Source organism: Patella vulgata, chromosome 7 (assembly GCF_932274485.2).
Source record: "Patella vulgata chromosome 7, xgPatVulg1.2, whole genome shotgun sequence".
Lineage (NCBI taxonomy): Eukaryota > Metazoa > Mollusca > Gastropoda > Patellidae > Patella > Patella vulgata.
In genome coordinates this window covers 51,303,315-51,316,875 of record NC_065885.2, presented here as the reverse complement: position 1 = coordinate 51,316,875, position 13,561 = coordinate 51,303,315, and the positions used below count along the sequence as shown (strand labels likewise).

The window sequence follows — 13,561 nt, the reverse complement described above, 5'->3', positions numbered from 1 at the left end:
ATATCTTTTAGATGTCATCAATTGAGAAACAACAACTCAAACGACAACTTATTATTTTCAGATTATAAATTCAATCCGATTAAACATATAAATGAAGATCTTGAAACCATCATAATCATGAAATTTAGCCTTAAAATAATTTAAGCCTTAAAATAATTTAAGGCTTAATATAATTTAAGCCTTAAAATAATTTAAGCATTAAAATATATAAGACAAAGAAGGTCAAAACAAATTTGAAGATTGCAGTAATGCAGTTGTGTAAATACTCACCAACAAAACCATTAGCATATCCTGATGATGGAGAAATAGCTTGATAGTTAGGTACACCACCTAAGTACATGTTTTCCAAGAGATCAAGGCCCTGGAAACGACCAGGAGCAACTGTATTGTAAGCTGGTTGATCATTAACTATTAAAGTACCTGTATAGATAGAAGATGACAATAATCATGTAAGGTACGTCTAAAATTAATAAATGTCTTAGAATTGATCCATGCAAAATCAAATATCATTTAAAGATATTAATATTTCTCTTATTCATTATTACTTTTCAGGATGACAATAAAGGAACTTTAGGTGTGTTGAGCTGAAAATGAGGAAGGAAACTGATATATTACCATTCTTTCTATCTCTCTTCAGTTGTACTGTGTGCCATTTGTTCATCTCAAGTGGTTGTTGTCCTCTGATCACAGCTGGTCCTGAACCAATATCAAACTTGAATTCAGGATAAGCTCCGTTCAATCCAAAGCATATAAAATCTCCATTACCATCTTTATATTGACCATTATACAACAGGAGTCCATCTGTCGACTCAGGGCGGAATGACAAGACTACATCAAAATCAAGATAGGCATTCTGCAATGGGGCATAGCTCATGTAAGAGTTAGGGTTTTGCCTAAAGTAGGGAACCATTGCTGAAAAATTAAATAAGTAAATCAATATAATATTCTAATATAATGCCAAGACCAGATTACCAATTAAAGAGCCTGAAAATAATGATTTCAGTTCTATCCAACAAAATGTCAGACACATTTGAACTAGTACCTGACACTTTGAACTTTGTGCCAGACATTCTAAATATAATTTTAAAAAATACATAAAAAGTCAGTGTTGGACAAAATGACAGACATGGGGGAAATTGTGCCTGACAATGTATGTGACAGGTGTCTTATTTCCAGACTTGCAAATAAACATGAGGTAAAAGTTAATTCATATAAATACATTACAACCGACTTACCTCCCACAATAAGTCTAATTGGTAATCTAACAGAACCATATCGATTAGCAGCATTACAGAAATAGGTTCCTGAATCTTCTTCTCGAACTCTTTCTATTTCTAGATTATTGTCAACTATGCGATGCTCACTGGAAAAAAAACCCAACCCAGCATTAAATCCTGTATATTTTATTTCAAATATTTTTTGATTGTCAAATTCTATTAGATATTTCCTTAACTATTTCTAATTTCTACAAAATATATTACAATATCAGAGAAGATATAAACTGAATATGTTTACTACCTTGGTAAATCTCCATTTTGTTTTGACCATGTTACAACTGGTTCTGGATAACCTCTTGTTTCACATGATAGAGTTGTACTACTTCCTAATGCTGCTGTATTCATATCTCTGGATGGTAGGAAAGTAGGTTGGGCTAAAAAGAGAAAAAGATAGGTTGCCAGACAATGAAACATGCCCACAGCAGTTAAATCGTCCGAGCGGTCGACAAGGGTTGTTGCATTCTTTTGTAGGTAATTGGGGGCATTTACAAGACAATTTCATACAGATCAGATTATAACTTTTGTCGTTTGAGGGTTTACTAATTTAAATAATGCATATAACTTTCATCATTTGAGCATTAACAAGGTTGAAGAAAGTGAAACAAGGGCCATAACTCTAGAAGTAATCATTATAAATTGCTAAAATTCAATAGGCTTCGTGATTTCACTAATATCAATGATGCATAGGCTATAAATTTCATACAGATCAGATGATAACTTTTGGCGTTAGAGTGTTCACAAGGTTTAAAAAGTGGAACAAGGGCCATAATCCAAGACGTGATAAACGGAAATGTTGAAATACAATAGGATTCTTAGTTTTACGAATTTAAATAATGCAAATATTGGCGTTGGAGCGTTCACAAGGTTCAAAAAAGCAAATCAAGGGCCATAACTCTAGATGTAATAAACAGAAATTATTGAAACTAAATAGGCTTCTTTATTTCAATATACAACCACATTTCCATGTGGGCGTATAAAAAGAATGAAAGTTAACAGTTGTGGATAATGAATGGAATGGGGTTTAAGCAATATGTTTGGTCATGTTTAATTTATGGGAGATGAATTTACATAAGCTATGATTTGTTTTCAAATCCCATAATTATATATTGTACTTTATAATATGTAAATATTTATTGAATAAATAGTGTTAGAAAAAAAAAGTTAATTTCTATGGCTGCGGGTCCAATGAGAGAGGGAGATTTTTGCACAAATTTGTACCATTCGAAAGACTACGCATAACTTCCTTACCCGCCCAGCACTGACAAGTGCGAACTGGGCTTAAAAAATCCTGAAGGTTCTTCTCAGTCCACACTTAAAATCGAAATGGGGATATTCTAGTCGAGCTGCCAGTGCAATATCAGTCAACTACGTGTGGCCTCCTCTTCCATGGATAATGAACATTGCAGCCAATGTAGATCAAACAGGCATAAAAGATTGGGTTGAATAAGAAGATTAGATTTTGTTAAATGGGTTTTACCTCTAACAAAGAGTTGTACTTGTGATTTAACCGAACCAGCCTGGTTTGTTGCAGTACATCTGTAAGTACCAGCATCTTCTTCTTTAACTTGAGATATAGTTAGAATACCTTCTCCAATCTCGGCTGTTGCTGGGAGTGGCCCTTCAAGTTTAGACCAAGTAACAGTTGGTGGTGGTGTACCTGTTCAAAACAATAACAACATTGCTAAATATGTAAGAAAGAGGTTTAAATGGCCACTTGACACTATATAGGTCACATAGGGACTAATCCCTCACCTCCCCGTCTCCCATACAAATATACTTCTCTGAGTATCCCTTGCATAATAGGATATAATTGTTTGTAAAAAAATTGTCAAGACAAATTAAATAAAGCAGTTTGAAAAACTGGGGCGTAAAAATGGAAATTAGAAATGAATAGAATAAAATTCAACATCATAAATGCAATACGTATCATTTCTGTGATCAAGTGTGCACAGGGAGGAGAATTACGACTGTCAAGAGTTCTTTTATATATGTGAAAGGGATATCTTAGTTAAGTCCAGTCAACAAATGCTTGACTAACATAATTCAAACAAGTTATCATTGTACTAACCCCAAATTTAGATGTCAAATTACAAAAACTTTTTTTTTCATATGGCAAATTCAAATTAAGATAAATATATTTTACCTGTAACAATACATTCAAACTCTACTCTATCTCCAACATCAACAGTCTGAACACCTCTGTTTAGAGGGGTGCCAATGTCTGGCAGATCTGAAAAACATAAAATATTTTAAATAACCATATAAAAACATACAATAGCAACAAATTCAATGGAAATAATATTTATAAACAAAACAAATTTAAGATACATTCAATGAGTTTAATCCTGAAATTGTTTACTTAAACAGGGTAGGCCCTCTGAGCTGTTTTGTCTTCAAAATGACATTTTTTGTAAACAACATCATGGTGAATCTCATCAGATTTCAGTAAGAATATCTAAGCTTGACAACATTTTCTACTGACCTGTAACTCTGACATAGACAAAATCTCTTGTAGAACCTCCCTCATTGAATGCTGTACAAATATATCTACCCTGATCAGCAGCCTGAATATTATAGATTCTACAAATAATAAAATAATCTATTAATAATATTTAGCATAAATTCAAGTAGGCCTATATATGAGGGCCTATTTTAAGGTTTTATTGGCGAAGCAAAGTTTCCGATGTTTTGGGGTTCTGTGAAAATTTCCCACAACAAGATATCATGCTTACATTTGTATAACCAAAATATAACAGGATTAACATATTTATATCTATACCGTGTTTTAGTATCATTAACAGTCCAAATAAACATCCAAAGTCAATGCAAAGGCAAACAAACCTTATGGTCGATGATCATAATGATAGTTCAGTTTCTGGAGTTTCCCCATACAATCTTCTCAGATTCACAAGGCTACATAACATTTTTTCAAAGCACAGATTTCAGATTTTCAAAGCACAGATTTTTTATCCAGAGGTACTGCTATATATGCAAATAGTATAGGGAATGTTATTGCTGAAGAAGGCCTACATCTTTTTTTTTTCTTCAGCCAATCATTAGACAGCACAATATAGTCTTGAACAACCTGACTAAACTATTTTCTTTTAATGTCTGGTTGACTGAGACAATTTTTTGTAGCAAAAGCAGACGGCGTGTAGTCTCAGCCATTCAGAACCCCAACTGGTGTGCCTACTAGAGGACCATTTTCTGGTCAAGTGAGTCAAACAAAGTTTTAGGTATCTCACTGAATTTCATGGTGGAAAAAAATCAACAGGTAATTGGAAATAAAGGTTTTAAAATGTATTTCATGACATTGTTAATAAATGCAATTGTTTTTATTTATTTTACTGAATTTCTGGCTGAATCATCAAAACAAAGTTTCATGTGTGTAGCAGATATTTATGCTGGAAAAAATCCAGACTTGCAATAGATCTAATGTTTGTAAAATGCATTTAATTAAATGAAATTAATAGTTGTCAATACATGTTCTTTTCTACTTTCTTCCAAATAAAAACAAGTCTTCATTTGTCATTTTTGTGCAGAAAAGTAGGATGTTAAACCCCATGTCATTCATTCATTCATTCATTTCAAATGAAAGTATTCTACCTATTCATACTTAAATGAAAACTTCTTTTTTAGAAATATAAATTGAGATTTGAAATTATTTGAAACGACTACAGAAAAATATCTAAGCCTACTTACGTAAGTACACCATTTCTAACTTCATGTTGTAATGGAAGTTCACCACCCTCTTTCATCCAGCGTATTTCGGGTGGTGGGCTACCAGTAGCAGTACAACGTAATTCTAATGTCTGTCCAGCTCTCTGTGTAACATCTCTATTGTCTACAGCAACAGTTGGTCTGACTATAATATATGAAAACAGAATTTAAATTATCTGCGTTGCCCTTGATGAAATTTGGGTCTGGCAAATTAAACAAATTCCGTTTCTGGTTCAATACTGTGCTGAGGGCTGTGGCTGTTTTTAACTTATTATTTATATGCTACTGTTTGACTAATGCTGTAAACAGCTCTTCAAATACTAGCAACACACCAGAGTTATTTTGCATATTTGTATCGGAGTGGATATTTAACCGTATACGGCAAAGTATCTACTTCCGCTATTTTACCATAAATCGTTTCTGATTGGCTGGAATATAGTGACGTCATCAAGTGTCAGTTCCTGGATTATTTGATCGTACATGAGATGAATTTAACCGTATACGGCTATCTTAAAAATCAGTATTAATCCCAAAATTTGAAAATAAATTAAGAACACACTATTGTAATTATTTCAATTTAATTTCCCATTTTGATGGATTAGAAAAATGGGTTAGGGTTAGGGTTCAAATTTATCTCCTATTTTCAGAACATCTGTACTTTCCGCCATTTTGAATAAGGTATCACATCATCATACAAATTAGCCAATCAGAAACGATGTACGGTAAAATAGCGGAAGTAGATACTTTGCCATATACGGTTAAATATCCACTGCCTATTTGTATCCAATAATCAGTTACATTTTCTATGCAGTCAACCTAAGTTTAACTTTTACAGTCTATATATGTAGTGGCTAGCATTGTGCTTTAGGCAGCATGTGCGTTCTTTTTCTAGAACACAAGATACTACTTTAGTACTTTGCTATTTGTGAACCTCCATAGATTTGATACATTCCAGTGGTAAAATACACATAACATCACATGCATATAATTAACTTTAAATACAAATAAAAGGCAGTAAGAGCTCAAAAACTAAAAACACAGTGTGTTAATTAACAAGGGTAAGATAATGACTGAAACATGGGTTAAATATCGCCAGAGGTAAGAAACAGTGTGACTGCATTTTCTGTACACTCTTTGATGAACCGAGCTCAAAAATGAATGACAAAGTGTGTATTCTTCATTTGCTGAGTTTTCCCCAATCTAATTAAAATATAGATCTATATTTCGTTTCGTTTTTTTTATACTTTCGATGGCCTACACTACATGTAGATCTAACAAGTTATGGTGGGAGTTCACGTTCTATGACGTCAGGTACCAAGCAAGGGACATTTGACCCGATTACGTCAGTCATTCGATTAACCAATTAGCGTCCGCCATGTATTTTTTATCTACTTTTGCTTTGTTTTGATTTCTATTGCTGCTAATGTCTACCCACAGTTCCGCGCAAAAAAAGGTCAAACGCTCGATTCGACAGACTATTTGATTGGCTGACCCCTCATTTCAAGCACAACACAAGTTAAATAACAACGCTTCCAGATCAAAGTGTAGTAAAGACCAGTAAAATCGAATTTTTGAACTATAAAAACGAAACAAAATTGGATCTGTGTTTTAATCAGATTGAGTTTTCCCGACAGGATGTTGTAATCAAGAACCAGCAGGCTTTAGCTGACACAAGGATATTAAATCCGAGTTTGGGTACCAAATGTTTTGGAAAAATCAATCTCTATATAATGATTTACACAAGCTATAGTTATTCATAGTCATTGTTCTTTGTGTGCATGTTTTACATATTATCCTACATATCATCACATAACTTATATCAAGTTGCATAAATTTTAATGCAGACCATAATCTATTGTATGCATAAAGGCAAATGCAAATGCAACATCAATATCCCGTTATACCCACATCTGAATATTTCTAGATTCATATGGATAAGTCAAATTTACAGTATTTAATGTCACCGTATTCTCTGTAATTTTAGGGGTAAAAAATTACACAAATTAATATTTTCAAACACGTTTGCCAGAATTTCTTTCATCTTTAAAAATATTAAATACAATGTTTAAACTTACTTGATAGAGAAACATCTGAATAGCCTTCTGTACTACCAGCACTGCTTGTAGCAATACACCTATATCTACCAGCATCAGCAGCTGTTACTTGTCTTATTTCTAAAACACCATCTCTTTCTACAGCAGTAGGAGATATGATACCATTCACCTTCTGCCACTCATAAGTAAATGGACCAGCACCTTGTCCTCTACATCTTAAGAATACTTCATCTCCAGGTAGGACCTTGATGTTGCTTGGAGTAACACTGAGTCGAGGAAGAACTATAATAAACCCATAAATGAAAATACTTAGGGAGCACATAAACCGGCCCAAAAAATTTTTATGTACTCATACCCAGTTGTTACAAAATACACTTTACACACCAATCTGATTAAAATTAATAGAGCCATCTGCACACAAAGTTGCAAATATAGACCTCCCATAAAAACTGCAGTGCCAATTATCGAAAACACACTTCGTCCCCATAAACGTTAGTGACGTCACAGTGACCGAATGCATATTAGAAATGTTAATTCCTTAATTACCATATCTGACTGATTCCTTAATCTGCTAATAAAATAAAACAATTAACTATGGAATAATTTGTTTATATATTAAATGAGCAAGACAAATTAGCATAGCAACTTGCCAATCATACATTATCTATACTAGATGAAATATTGGACTCGCGTGACATATTTCATTGAAAAGCTTGTGCAGGATAGTGTCTGTATTTTAAGTTGTTTAATGGTCTCGAGCTAAAGATATTGCGTAATATATTGAAACAACACTTGGCTAACGCCTCGTGCAGTATCAATATATTACTTAATGTCTCGCTCTCGACCATTAAACCATACAAAATTAGACTTCTTACCAGACACAATAATGAAGACACTGTCTGTATATTCTCCACGTTCAGTCTGCACAACACAAACATATTCTCCATCCGAATCAGATGTAATTCTTGGGATATATAAAACTCCACCACGTACTGAATGACCAGCTGGTAACTGAGAACCAAGAGGTCTTCTCCACTTAATAATTGTACTACGGAAACCTGAAAAGTAGGGTCTCGTCAATATCATAGTCAAAATTTCAATTGAGTATATCAAATCCACAAATTTGCAACAATAACCACATCAAAAAAAATATATAAATCAATGAAATTGTATAATCTTAAATTTTAAAATGAAAGCAATATATAATAATTAGGCCTATTCTTAATATTTTAATGATGCTTATATTTTGGAGAATAAAACTGCTTAATTTTGTGTTAAAAGTCCTTAAAATGCTCTACCTTATGGCAGAGCAACTAACTCAATATACGTGATACGTTTTCAAAAAACTTAAACCTGTCATTCATCTGGACATGGGAACTGGGTTCCCGAGCTGTATCATATGGTGTCTGGATAAAACCAGACTTTATTGTACAAAAATAACATGTAGTTGAATTTGACCTTTCGTTATCAAGTACAGCACGTGGGTCATGCACTGTATAGACCTCTAAAGGTAGTCAATAGATTATTAGCTCACCCAACGAAAAAATTGACCCGAAATCTTAAAAGGGTTGCATGTCAGATAAGCGATTTTGATGTTTACGCCTAAACGACTCAATATTTTGAGCTGAAATTTTGAGACAAGGTAAATACACCATTCCTCTGTATTTTGGCATTTAAATTTCATACATACACAGACTTTTATTTCTGAGACTATGTTAAAATCAGTATGGTCCCTTTAATACATTCTGCTTTAGTTTCTAATATTTGAAGTAAAATTACCTTCTGCAGTACAACTAAGCTCTAATTGCTGGCCTTCAACTACTGTAATCCTTTCTGGTCCACCAATATTAACAAATGGTTCTCCTGACGGTCTACGGTCGTTAACTAAGAACAAAAAAAAATAAAGACAAGTTAAAGAGTTGAGATGACTTTGTAAATATGCAGTAATGGAATCATTTCTATTAAACAACGAAGAACATTTGGTAAGGGGAAAAGATTAGCAGTCAGAAAATCTACTAACCACTTAAATCAACAGTATCTTCTGTTTTGCCTTTCTCGTTTGTAGCTATACAGATATATCGACCAGCATCTTGTCTCTGTACATCTTCAAAGACAAGTAATGCAGATCCATCTTGTGGTTCATATGCTTCTGGCAGGATGTCGCTTCTTCTTGGTGTCTCACTACGCCAAAACACATTGGGTGTTGGTGCTCCCTCACCAGTACATTCTAAGGTAACAGTTTCACCAACTAAAGCTGTTACTCTTCGGCCAGGTTTAATATTGATCTTTGGAGGACCTGAAATGCAAAGTAATTTATTACATACATCTGCACAAAATGACTGAATTTGAAATGAAATGGGGTTTAGCGTCCTATTTCTTCGGCACAAACCGGGCTAGTGAACCTTTTGAAAGTCTGCAAGATCACTCAAAGTGATCAAAGACAATAACTCTGAAACTAAATTTGTGTTCTCCATTCTAAACTAATAATAATTCCCCAGCATCAAAAAAAACAAAACAAACAAAAGAATGGATAGTGTATAATGTCATTTATCTATGACTAGGAAGATGGAATATGAGTTTAGTAACATATAAAAATAGTTAATATAATATAAATATATACATAATTCCATCTTAACACTTTAGTTGGCTTAATAAAATAAATAAAATATGACCAAACACATCACTTCTTGTGATGTTGTGCCCAAACCAAAATGTTGAAAATCAATAGTCTTTTATCATGAATTGTTGAAAATTCATCCAATTTTCTGCAAGGATTCTGACTGGAGTGATATACATTTGGTACATTTGCATTTCTAAAGAGAGTGCTTGAATCAATGAAACAGGTTATCATTACCTTCTATTCTAAGAGAAGCTGTTCCTGTAACAGTTCCCATTACATTAGTAGCAGTACATATATACTGTCCTTGTTCTTCACCAGTTACTTGTTTAAACATTATAACACCATTACCATCCATTACATCAGTTGTAGATGTAAATGGTTCATTACTAGCTCTAAAAATATACAATCATTCATATATTAACAAAATAAGGATATATTCAATTTGATTTATAACATACCTTAAAGATGAAGTCACATTAAAAATAATGCATACAAAACCTAAATGTATAAATATAAATATTTCCAAATTTCATAGCCATAGAATTAGAAATACTTTTTAATTCACAAGACAGAGAACTGAAATGTTAAAAAAGTATAGGCATACATCTAAATAATTTAATAAAGTCAACATGGGCTGGACGTCAACAGATTCAGGGACTAAAATATATGTCCTGAAGATAAAGATAACTTTTTTTTACATATGAGTTTCCTATTCACAGTGAAAAATTAAATGTTTTCTCTTCAATTTGATTTAATGATTATTTCGATTTTATGTGCTTGAGCAACATGAATTTTGAACAGTTTTACACAGTTTCCTTATTCTTTGTTAGCAAATGAGAAATAATTGCGTAGATAAATAGGACAAATATCAAAGAACATAAAAGGACAAAAGTTATCACTTTAAGGTGCAACTTGCAAAAAATTTGCAAGCAAGCAGTTATGGTACGCTGGTGTCTGAATGGACAGATCAACATGTATAAATACACATGTAACACATACCCACACACTTTCAGACTGGGGTATAGTTTTAAAAGTATCGAAGAGACAAGCTATGTATTGCAAAAATAAACCTATACTGTTAATAATGGGTCTTTTTCCGAACAGAATATCAACATAATCTGTTTAACTCAAATATAGAAAAATAAAAATGTTACAAATGTTTTTTTTATAAATACGAGATTATAATATCACTTTAACAAATTGAACAGATAATTGAAATGATAAAGAACACAGGAAATTAAATAAATAGCATGCAGCATACAGATATATTGTGTATAGAAGGAATAGACATTTATCATTATTTCAATTATATCATTAATTCTACGACATACCATTATAATTAATCTAACTACAGACAACACATTCACGATTTAATTATCCCAACTGTATCTAACAACATTTTGTTTTAAAATTTTGATAGTAACTGACTAAACCTTGAACTGTGGACATTATTTCTGTCAGAAACTTTTTGGGTTTCTTTGTCATACAATAAAATAAATAAAATGTTGTTAGATCGGAGTGGCTGGTTGTTAAAATTTAACTCAATACAATTATACACATTCCATATTTTTATAACATATATGTTAAATTTAAATATAAATTTAAATTTTAATGTCATATTCAAAATTATTAACTAATTCATAATTTTCAAAGATATACAAGTATAACATCGAATTAGAGTGAAGGAATAGATTACAACATTGACACACATAGAGTTAGGTATTGTTAGTGTTAGCGGGGAGCTGACACCACAAACCTTGTCCAAACAACTGTTGGAGCAGGGGATCCACCAGATATGCGACACTGAAATAATGCGCTTCCACCTAATGCAATAGTTTGACTTCCTTCAGGATAGATTTCGACGATTGGTAACTCTCGCCCTGTATTTATATAAGTATAAAATATTTATTAAAGCTGTAATTTATACGATTTTAGAATTATATATCCTAACTTACCGAGACCATGTGACATTAGGAGACGGACTTCCTCCCTGAACTCGACATTGGAACATTCCGTTACCACCAATAGGCAAGGTAATCGATTCCTGAGGGTAAATTTCTAAAGTTGGCAATTCTCGCCCTAATTATTTAACACAACAAACAAAAAGATACTTTTTAAACATTCAATTAACATTAAGAAATTCATTAGTCAAAAATCTACAGGTATGCTCATTTCATTTAAAACCGTTTATCAATAAATGTTCAGTAGCACATGTCTTATCACTTTATTTACTGCTTAAAACTACATAAAACTGTGTTCAATTGTACCATGTCATGTATGAGATTTGTGCTCACTTGGTACGTAAATGATTTATAAGCTATAAAATACTAAAAATAAAATATAATTGTATATGTAAGTAAAGTAAATAAATCATACGTTCAACATCAATAATGGCCGAGGCCTGGGCACGTCCAGCAACATTTTCAACCATACAAACATAGATACCACGATCAGACATTGTAGCCTGTGTTATTCTCAGTGTTTCTCCATTTACCTGAAATTAAATATATTTTGTTTTCTAAAAGATAATGAAACCAAATCTTATCCAAATCAAAATAATTTGACAATATCTATAAATATATTGCTTCTGAGTTTTTGATAGTCTAGAGATACAAAGTACAAAAAATAGTTTTGTCCCATTCAGCTCAGTGTGTCCTTTTCCTTTTTCATTATTATTCCAACATTACTTTCTTTACGTGTGTTTTGTTTTTACAACATATTAAGATACCAATTATTGTGTTCATTTTTACATATGCTGCTTCATTATATTCTTTATACACATGCTTCATTATATTCTTTATACATATACTTGCTCAGTGGTTCTGGCACAAATATAGTTACTGTCTTATACTGCCTGAGTGAACATAACTTTTTCAGGTTGATAAATTGTTAAAGCGAGGTCTTTCAAAGTCATTGATTATATAAAAAAATTGTGACATCCATATTTTCCTATATCACCCAGCACTACTGTAACATCTACATCCTTTTAGAACTATATATCGGTGCTACAAAATCTTGAAACATTTGTCAACTTACAACATGATTGTCTGAAAGTTCACCACGAGCTCGAGACCATGTAACAGTAGGCTTAGGTTTTCCTGATGTTATACATCGGAGGGTGCCTGTTAATCCAGTTCCAATTGTTTGCATATCTGGATCAATTCTGGCTGTTGGTGTTTCACCTATATAAATAGAAAAACAATCATGAGAACTGACCATACTTCAACAATCTATGCTTCCATTTTGTTTAATTTGGAATATATGCTTTTTCCAATTTTAAGTCAAAATCATTGGGCAGTAATTTATCAGTTTATTAGACAGATTAAATCATTTCAATATGTAAATAGTTATAGATGGCACTTATAACTTATATGTCCGTAATCAATACAACGGGAACTCACTATTACTGACTTTCCATCAAATTTAACAAAAGGAGCAAGCTGGCATGGCTTTAAAATCACTTCAGTGAAATCCTAGTGCACAATTAAGTGACCTCAACGTTGGTGAAGTCCTAGATTTAAATTCAATACTTACGCTCTACGTCAGGTCGCACTTCAACTACAACTCGTCCAGTGCCACTATTTCCCGAAGGTGTGGTACCAGTACATGTATATGTACCAGCATATGAAGGCTGTAAATTAGGAATTGTCAGGACACCATTTTGGTCACTAGTACCTGAATTATAACAAATACATCTATAGCTATTTTTGACTCAAAAACCATTACAGCTAGAGAGCTACATTTGACTCATAACCCACATAACTGTTAACCATATAAACCACACTTTAGGCATAGACCCAGTAATTTCTTTTTTTGAACTAAACATATTTTACAGGTAGAATATTTGCTAATTTGTCTATATAACCACTGAATCTGATATAACTTTATCT

The 13,561-nt window shown here is 32.6% G+C and overlaps 1 protein-coding gene across 2 annotated transcripts in view; it reads right to left on the bottom strand.

Annotated features, from left to right (window-relative positions):
* The window catches only part of LOC126828605 (basement membrane-specific heparan sulfate proteoglycan core protein), a 143,436-nt gene that overhangs the window by 13,290 nt on the left and 116,585 nt on the right, over window positions 1-13,561 (bottom strand). For both annotated transcript variants that reach the window (XM_050558478.2, XM_050558480.2), the window contains 17 exons: window positions 13,206-13,346; window positions 12,708-12,853; window positions 12,048-12,165; window positions 11,428-11,551; window positions 9,906-10,063; window positions 9,072-9,347; window positions 8,831-8,935; window positions 7,927-8,109; window positions 7,073-7,333; window positions 4,980-5,142; window positions 3,760-3,857; window positions 3,421-3,507; window positions 2,755-2,934; window positions 1,519-1,651; window positions 1,236-1,363; window positions 616-912; window positions 271-420 (listed from right to left, as the gene is read on the bottom strand). In XM_050558478.2, the coding sequence (XP_050414435.1) occupies window positions 271-420; window positions 616-912; window positions 1,236-1,363; window positions 1,519-1,651; window positions 2,755-2,934; window positions 3,421-3,507; window positions 3,760-3,857; window positions 4,980-5,142; window positions 7,073-7,333; window positions 7,927-8,109; window positions 8,831-8,935; window positions 9,072-9,347; window positions 9,906-10,063; window positions 11,428-11,551; window positions 12,048-12,165; window positions 12,708-12,853; window positions 13,206-13,346 (2,748 nt within the window). The remainder of the gene's footprint in view (window positions 1-270; window positions 421-615; window positions 913-1,235; window positions 1,364-1,518; window positions 1,652-2,754; window positions 2,935-3,420; window positions 3,508-3,759; window positions 3,858-4,979; window positions 5,143-7,072; window positions 7,334-7,926; window positions 8,110-8,830; window positions 8,936-9,071; window positions 9,348-9,905; window positions 10,064-11,427; window positions 11,552-12,047; window positions 12,166-12,707; window positions 12,854-13,205; window positions 13,347-13,561) is intronic.